The sequence below is a fragment of the Antrostomus carolinensis genome, unplaced genomic scaffold (genome assembly GCF_000700745.2).
Source record: "Antrostomus carolinensis isolate BGI_N321 unplaced genomic scaffold, ASM70074v2 scaffold10209, whole genome shotgun sequence".
In the NCBI taxonomy this organism is placed as follows: Eukaryota; Metazoa; Chordata; class Aves; order Caprimulgiformes; family Caprimulgidae; genus Antrostomus; species Antrostomus carolinensis.
Window position 1 is genome coordinate 1,164 of NW_010339289.1, and position 8,577 is coordinate 9,740.

At 46.9% G+C, this 8,577-nt stretch overlaps 1 protein-coding gene across 1 annotated transcript; it reads left to right on the plus strand.

Annotated features, from left to right (window-relative positions):
* The first annotated feature begins 522 nt into the window (after window positions 1–522).
* Window positions 523–8,230, plus strand: ADPRH (ADP-ribosylarginine hydrolase). Its single transcript, XM_010175784.2, has 3 exons — window positions 523–862; window positions 6,711–7,071; window positions 7,843–8,230. The coding sequence occupies exons 1-3, from the start codon at window positions 565–567 to the stop codon at window positions 8,228–8,230; spliced, it is 1,047 nt and encodes a 348-aa protein (XP_010174086.1). The 5' UTR covers window positions 523–564.
* Window positions 8,231–8,577: the final 347 nt, after the last annotated feature.

Consider the following 8,577-nt stretch of genomic DNA (forward strand, 5'->3'; position numbering starts at 1 on the left):
ATAAAGCTTTTGTAGAGAGACAAGTGGTGGAGCAATCCCCCACGCATCCGGTGCTGCAATAAAGAACGCCTGTTTCTTAAGACTACGTTGGTGTTAAGAAGCTCATTCCCGATTTTGGCGACAACCTCATGTTATCCCTGGGGTACCAAAGCCACCAGGAGCTGATCTGCCCACCTGGGAGCAGTGAACATGGGTACAGTCAAACAACCTGCATATATTTCCACAGCCCCACCCTTGCTTTTCAGTCTTTGACCCCGCTACGACATGCGGTGTCATCCCAGGCTGCTGCCACCCTGGGAGGATGTGGCCAGCTGCTCCTGGCCCACAGCTGCCACCAGCTTACCCACTGGTGGGTGCCCACAGCCAGAGGACCACAGGGAAACATGTGCCTGGAAGAAATATATCCTCTGAGGGGGACACAAGTGCTAGGCCAGGTATCCAGCCTGATGGAGCTTAGCAGTGCTGAACTGGGAAAGACTTAGTTTTTAATCCCTCTCTTTTTTTTTCCTCCATAGTGTTTTCTACATTGAAGCAATCCTGGGACAAAAACTGTGTCCTGAGCCGATGGAAAACTATGTGGCATCCATGGTGCTGAGCGCAGTTGGTGACACGCTGGGCTACTACAATGGGAAATGGGAGTTCCTGCAGAGTGGCCCAGCCATCCACAAGGAGCTGGCAGAGATGGGGGGACTGGGCAATTTCAGCATCCAAGGTTGGAAAGTCAGCGATGATACAGTGATGCACTTGGCCACAGCTGAAGCCCTAGTAGCTGCCGGGAAAAAACCAAATTTAGAGCATCTCTATTCCCTGATTGCAAAGAAGTACAAGGAGTGCATGAATGACATGGATGGCAGAGCTCCAGGTAACCTCTCCGGAACGCTGTCTGGGCAGGGTTGTCCTCTTGCCAACATCCCTCCCTTTCCTGCAGCTTGGAGCTGTGGCTGGCCCTGGTTTTGGCTGATTACAGCATTAACTGTTTTTCACATAAAGGCAGAAGTTTTTCACCTGTTTCAGGATGAACTGAAGAGAACAGAATAAGGCAAACTGGTTTGGCCTTCTCTATGGTTGGATTCAATGATCTCAAAGGTCTTTTCCAACCAAGCAATTCTATGATTAACTACATTAAAGAGATACTGTTTTGCCTGCATTTATAAAACATTCTTACAGGTGTGTTTGAGGCCTGGCCTTGAACTCAGGGGAGGGATGCTGGCTTTTGTGCTGGGGATACTATCTTTTCCTACACTCAGTAGATGACAAACACAAATTCAACCATGTATAATGTGCACCCTGAGGTGCTATGTTAAAGCAACACATTTAAACAGAGAATTAATACAGAACTTCTTGTAATAAATGCAATAAGTTACACATAAAAGATATTTAAAGGCACAAAGATCCTTGCTTAGAGTAATTAAGTTAAACCCAAAGTCTGTTTTTGGCTAGCTCCAACTGTCCCTTCTGTGCCAGGACAGTCAGGCCACAGTCATTTCTTCTGAGCCCTGTCCTTTCATCATCTCTCTTTTCTCTGCATAGAGGGACTGGCAGTATGTGGCAGTATGCAGGAAGAGCACCTTGAGAGGCTGCACTGATGGCCTGGCCTCTTCTGGATGCTTGAATTAAACTTAAATTGGAGCTACTGAGGCTGGGCCTCTGATTTGACTAGTGTAGGCAGCACAAAGTATCCAGGAAACACTCAAAATTCAACAATTCTATGCAGAGTTTCTACATAAAAAATAAATTTCCTAGACATGACTATTTGGAGTGCCCAGAATACATCAATAATGTTCTGCCTTGACATTGAACACAGGAAAGGCCAAATCCTGCATTGCTCTCTTAGGGTCACTGAGCAGAGTGTGACAGAGCTGTGCACTTCCAAGGTAAACCAGGTTGGAAACTCAAACAGGAATTTACTCTGCTTACCTTTCCACAGTGGCCTCCTACCCTTGTGTAAAGGGCTATACTATCAGGATACTTTAACACACATAGCCTCAGTTGTTGGAGTAGCCTAATGAATAAAATATTTAGGAAGGTGTAACAGTGCTTACCAGGAGAGCAGGAATCCACAAATTAAACTTCCAAGAGACTCACTGCTGCTTTGGCCAAGGAGCATCTTATCCCCCAGCTGATTAAGGTGGATTAGCCACAGCTGGCAGTGAGACAGCACCTGGAAGCTGTTTTTGCTTCTGATTATCTAAGCTTGGTGACTAAACCCCGAGATGAAAAGGAGAAGAACCTAAAATTAAAATGTTAGTAATTAATAGCTAAGGATAATAGGATACCTGCTGCAGTCATTCTGTGAATAACTGAGCTGCAATATACCCAAAAGCAGTTCCCATTTGGAAGTGAAGGATTTTAAAGTAAATTTGCTATGGACACTAATCAGAGAGACAAGGAAAGGTTAGGTTTTTTCTAGCTAAACAAAGAAATGCAACTTCCTTAAGCTCATAAAATTTGGGGGGAAGTGGGGAAAGTAATGTGGAAAAAAATAGAAGCCTGTTGGGAATGTTGTTGCAGCAGCATTCTGGAGTGCTCTTGCTCCTGCCACAGGAAAGGTGCTTGGCTCTGAGAGTTTAAATCCTGACACTTAACAGTTTAGTGCCCACTGATGTACTACCAAGGGGAACACCTAATCCATATCCTGAAAAACCATCTGCAGTCTGCAGTCTCCATGCCAGATTGATAAACCCCAGTGTCAGAAGTTGCATGTCAGTAACTTCTTTCAGCAGTTCAGAGTAAATGGATTTTAACTGAGAACATAACCCAAGGTGATGCTGTTCCGGCCAAAGTTAAGTACTCACCAGGGAATTGCAGCCCTTCATGCTGAGAATGGAAAGTTGCTGCTGCAACTTTCACTCAACAAGAGAAGATATTCCCCCAGAACAGTGGGGGAAAGTCACATTGCTCACCCACGCAAGGGAGTCCAGACCCGAAAACCAAAACCTGCAGCAACAAAGGGATTCCCACAACGTTATGAGTCACCAAATGGTGATGGCAGGGTCCCTCAAGTATGCAGCCCCAGGAGAGAACTCACCGTCTTAATTCAGTGGTAAATTAATCCCTACAGAATCACAAAATCATCTTGATTGGTAAGGACCTTTAAGATCATCGAGTCCAATCATTAACCCAACACTGACAGGTCCCCGACTAACCCATGTCCCTCAGCACTGTGTCTATGCGACTCCTCAATCCCTCCAGGAATGGGGACTCCACCACTGCCCTGGGCAACCCCTTCCAATGCCTCAGAACCCTTTCAGCAAAGAAATTCTTCCTCACATCCCATCTCAACTGCCCTTGGTGCAACTGGAGGCCATTTCCTCTTGTCCTGTCCCTTGTTACCTGGGAGAAGAGACCCACCCCCACCTCTCTGCACCCTCCTTTCAGGGAGTTGGACAGAGCCAGAAGGTCTCCCCTCAGCCTCCTTTTCTCCAGTCTCAACAACCCCAGTTCCCTCAGCTGGGAACTCATCACACTTGTGCTCCAGACCCTTCCCCAGCTCTGTTGCCCGTCTCTGGACACACTACATCCATTATTGCTCTTTGTGATGTGCCACAGCCCCAAATTCATTGTTCTTTGCAGATAATGAAGCCAATGAATTAAGTGACACAAGCATGTCCTTATTTCTTTTTTTCATGGTACAACCACATCTGCCTCTACAGCTCTTCAGGAAACTTCTGCTTCAAAACTCTTTGTCTTTTAGTCCAAGTCCCCTTCCTGTGTAATTATTTACCAATGTGGTTGCTTTAACTCAGGTTTTTTATGTATATTGATTCATCCCAAACAACTGTTACTGTCTGTGCTCATGAAGAGTGTAAATAGGTGGAATGGAAGCCTGTTCCAGAAATGGCCTCTGGTTGTACTTGAATCTTTTTCAGGCTGGTTTTTTTTCACATACTGCTTTTTGCTTGTATTTCTTCTTTCCTTACACCAGTATCCTCCTCAGGTTCCTTTTAGTTTCTTACTGTTAGTACAAAGGATTTCTAACCAGGACTTGGTGGATTTCCAAACCAGAATTTCCTGATTCCAAAACTCCTACAGCAGATTTTTGGGGGTTTTTTAAAAAACCTGTTTTTAAAAAAAGACCTGACAACATGATTTCAGCTTAGTCTTCCTAAATCGGCTTTCAAATGCTTTAACTTTTTAAAAGCATGAGGATAATACTTGTAATATTTCAGAAATCACAAGAGTCTCAGCTGTTGTTTACTGATTTGTTTTGCACAATTTGTTTTCGTTTGCAGGTTATCAGTAGTCATCTCCTAAAATAGTATGCACAGGTTTAAAGCTGCAAGTTAATTGTTATTGCAAAATAACCGCTATTTCCTTACAGTTTAAGCCTTGTCATCTTCCTCATTTTCTTTTGACTACAATTACTGCAAGAACAATCTCACTTATTATCAAAGACTGAGTTGCCTGCTCTCAAGCTCCCCAGACATATCCCAAATAAGTGGTTTTCTCACAGTTTCAGCAAGATTACACAGTTTGTTTTGCTTTTGTTATGCAGATCTTGATTTTAAGCCACCCTAGTCCCTTTGCTCTCTCCCCTTCCCCTTGTCTTCCTGGCAGAAGGTCTGTTTTACCAGGAACGTATTAATAGGGTAGCTGGCTCAGATTATTAAAAACGTGGCTTTGTTGGGCAGGTTCTTTTTAATGTCCTATCACAGGTCATCAGTGCAATGCTTAGTACAGTTAGATTTTGGAAAAAAATGCCTAAATTTTCTGTTAATCTTCATAAAGTTGGAAATTATGCTGATAACCCCACTATTTTAATATATAGCAGCCAGCACTGAATTAATAAACTACACAAAAAGCAGATTTAGAGGCCTGAGCACATTCCTCCTTTGAGACATCACAAAAACAAACTCACAGGCAGTTTGGTTAGAGGTTGGTGGTGATCAGTCCTGGCAGAGGTTGGTATTACCCACGCCAAACACTGCCTGCTGCTTCTTCCCTCAGAGAAACACAGCCCTGCAGCTTTCACTCCGTAAACCACTGAGAAGAAGGATGTGTCAGGAACATCTGGACTGACCCAGGGGTTGGCTGGCTGTGTGGCACTGCAAAACCAACAGGTCTCATCTACTGGGAAGGGTGTGATGGCACAGCAGATGTGGTGAAGTAACAGGTCTGGTTCATGCCTGGGTCACGCTGTGGGGAATTCATGAGAACTAGAGTGGCCTGACATTATGGGCTGTGCTGATCAGCAACCCGTTTTTTTTTTCCTGTGGGGGGAAACTTGCATAGGACATTTCCATTCTCAATGTTGATTTCAGTTGACAGGTTTGTGGGGCAAATAGCCTGACAGCCACAGGACCGAGCTGCTTTTTCAGTTTGAGACAACCATTCATGGGGAGCTGCTCCACCCATTCACAGAATCACACAGAATCACAGGGGTTGGAAAAGACCTTTAAGATCATCGAGTCCAACCATAAACCCAACACTGCCAATTCCACCTCTAAACCATGTCCCTAACACCTCATTTACCTGTCTTTTAAATGCCACCAGGGAATGTGACTTCACACTGCACGGAGGGCTGTATCATGCGCTGATCTACTAACCGTGTAATGTAACAACACCGTTGGAAAATAAATACGCTAAAGACACTTAGACCAGAACTATAAAAGGATCCACCTGACCTTATTCCTGACAGCAGCTGTCTCTTATTTATTTTTAGCACGTATCCAGAAGCCAATCTTAAAGCTGTGCTTGGCTGTGAAGGTATTTCGGTGACAAGGGTGCTGTAAATGCCGTGTGTAGGTAAAACAGAGTGCAACGTGCCAAATCCTACTGCCAAGGGTGTACATGGAAGTGCAGAAGTGACCAGCTCTGCAGAGTATTTAGTGCAGTGATTAGCCAGCTCCAAGATCACACTGATTGAATTCCACCAAAGGTAGCTGAATTGTTGAGTTACATGATGTTTCCAGACCAAGCTTCTTCCTTGTTACTCTGTTCTACTTACTTTGACTTCCAAAGTAACAGAGCACCTGTAGGTTTATCAGCTATACCTGTCCTGGTTAGGCAGCAAAGTATAGGAGCAACGGTCTTAATTTGGGGTGCAGAGATCTGTGTATGTAATTTACCTAATATATATATAGTATGTATGTTTTATAGGTAAGTTATAAAAAAATATATAAATATAAACAGCATAAATTACATAAATCAGCAGTAGAATATTTTTTACCCCCCCTAGACTTTTAAATTATTTTCACAACCAGGAATTAGCAGGTCTGCTTGGGAATGTGCAGGATGCACCGGCAATTTTCAATAGCAGATCTGAGCAAGCTGATGTAGTTGCAGATGACCCTGCTTGCTGCAGGGGGGTTGGACTAGATGAGCTTTAAAGGTTCCTTCCAACACAAATCGTTCTGTGATTCTATGATTCAATTCAAAGCAAGAAACATGTATGAGCAGACAACTGATGTTTTTTTGGGGAAGCCTGAATCCTTTAGAGAGAGTGATGCTTTCTTCCCTGCTACCCTGCCTGTCTTCCTTCGGTTCCTGAGCTACGTGACCCTGTCACCTACTGATGCGTGTTTCTGTTTCTCTGTTTTACACAGAATCACACAGAATTGCCTCGATTGGAAAAGACCTTTAAGATTATCAAGTCCAGTCATTAATCTCACACTGACAAGTCCCCGACTAACCCATGTCCCTCAGCACTGGGTCTACATGACTCTTTTCTTTCCTCCCTTTCTCCCTTGGGCTCTGCTGCTCCTTTCCAGGTGCCACATGTCAGGAAAACGCGCTGAAGCTGGATCCCGGACGGCCAGATGGCTGGAGGATCCCGTTCAGCCCCCGGGCAGGAGGCTGCGGGGCTGCCATGCGCTCCATGTGCATCGGGCTGCGTTTCCATCACCCCACTGAGCTGGACACCCTGGTGCAAGTCAGCATCGAGAGCGGCCGAATGACCCACCACCATCCCACCGGCTACTTGGGGTCCCTGGCTTCAGCCCTCTTCACGGCTTTTGCGGTGAACGGCGTGCCCCCCCCGGCCTGGGGGAAGGGGCTGCTGGAAGTGCTGCCACGGGCAAAAGCCTACGTGCAGAACACTGGCTTCTTCGTGGAGGAGAACGTGAAGCAATGGTGAGCTGCACTCCCAGCACTGGGTTGGGTTAAAATAATTAAAATTAAAATAAACCTCACGTATGAGAGGGTGAGCTGGTGAGACTTAAGCTTCCGTAATCACATTATGGTAAACTCCTAAAGCAGCACATGCCTGCTGTGGGATCAAACCCACTCAGAAAGTGTCCCAGTCCTCCAGGGAAAAGAAAACCTCTAACTTATTATTATTTTTTTTAAAGTCAGATTGTGTTTGGGTCACGTAGTGGTGACATTTTTTTGGATCCAGCATGAGGTAGCTAAACTTGTCATCTCAAGCAACGGTGATCTGGTGAAAGGTAGGAAGCAAGGCTGGGGAACAGCAGCAGGCATAGGGCTGAGCTCAGTTTGAAACTTATAACCAAATGTGGGTGCAGGTCCAGCGTGGCTCCGTGCCCAGGGACACGCACATGCAGGGGTGGAGGTACGCTGAATTTGGGAGGATGACTCAGTTCTCACTCTGAGCCTTTGAATCCTGTGCAGCGCGACAGCAGCAGGTGCTGGGCTGCCTTCTCCCATGTGGCTGGAGGGAGGGGAAATCTAACTCACTGAGACATGTCCTCGTGCCTCTTACTGTAAATCATGTCCCTGGTTTGACAAAGGGGGACAGGGGGACCCCTGCCATTTTGCCAAGCCATCGCTCCGGGCTCCTGACGTGGCACCTTCTCAGCTCCCTCCTCACTGCACAGATTTTGGGTAGATGGTTCTGCCATGGGGCATCTCTTACACCCCTCCATCCCATCTCCTGTTTTGCAGGCGTTACTTTGAAGAGCAATGGGAAAAATACCTGGTGGAGAGAGGCATATCGGATGGGGTCTCACCACCCACCTTCCCCCTCAAGTACGGCGTGGAAGAGAGAGACTCGTTCTACACCTCCCTCAGCTACAACGGCTGGGGGGGCAGCAGCGGGCACGATGCCCCCATGATCGCTTACGACGCGCTGCTGGGCGCAGGGGACTCCTGGGCAGAGCTGGCTCACCGGGCTTTCTTCCATGGGGGTGACAGTGACTCCACTGCTGCCATTGCTGGCTGCTGGTGGGGGGCCATGCACGGCTTCCGGGGGGTCAGCCCCTCCCTCTACACCCACCTGGAGTACAGGGACCGCCTGGAGAAGGTGGCCAAGGACTTGTACCACATGGCCTAGGTGAGGGGCAGCAGGGCCCCCCCGGGGTGTGCTCACCCCACCTTCCATCCCTCGCTCGCTCAAGGTTTTGCAGACTGTTTGGAAACCCACTGGATTAAAGCACACGGGCATGAGACAGAGCCAGGCCTGATTTTTTTCTGCTTGTGTGTGTTGGCTTCAGCGGGGAGGTCATTTTGGAGCCAGCAGCGTGGGGCTTGTGGGCAGTGGGTGGGGGACAGCAGTCACCCAGGGGTTTGGGGGGAGCACACAATGGGGTACCTGCCCCTCGAGCAGCCGAGCCCTGAGAATCACAGAATCACCTCAACTGGAAAAGCCCTATAAGATCATCGAGTCCAACCATGAACCCA

Bases quoted from the DNA above. Each gene is read 5' to 3' on its own strand.
- ADPRH (XM_010175784.2), top strand. From the start codon at position 565: ATGGAAAACTATGTGGCATCCATGGTGCTGAGCGCAGTTGGTGACACG. The intron at 863-6,710 runs GTAACCTCTCCG...GCTCCTTTCCAG, and splicing joins CATGGATGGCAGAGCTCCAG to GTGCCACATGTCAGGAAAAC. The intron at 7,072-7,842 runs GTGAGCTGCACT...CCTGTTTTGCAG, and splicing joins GAGGAGAACGTGAAGCAATG to GCGTTACTTTGAAGAGCAAT.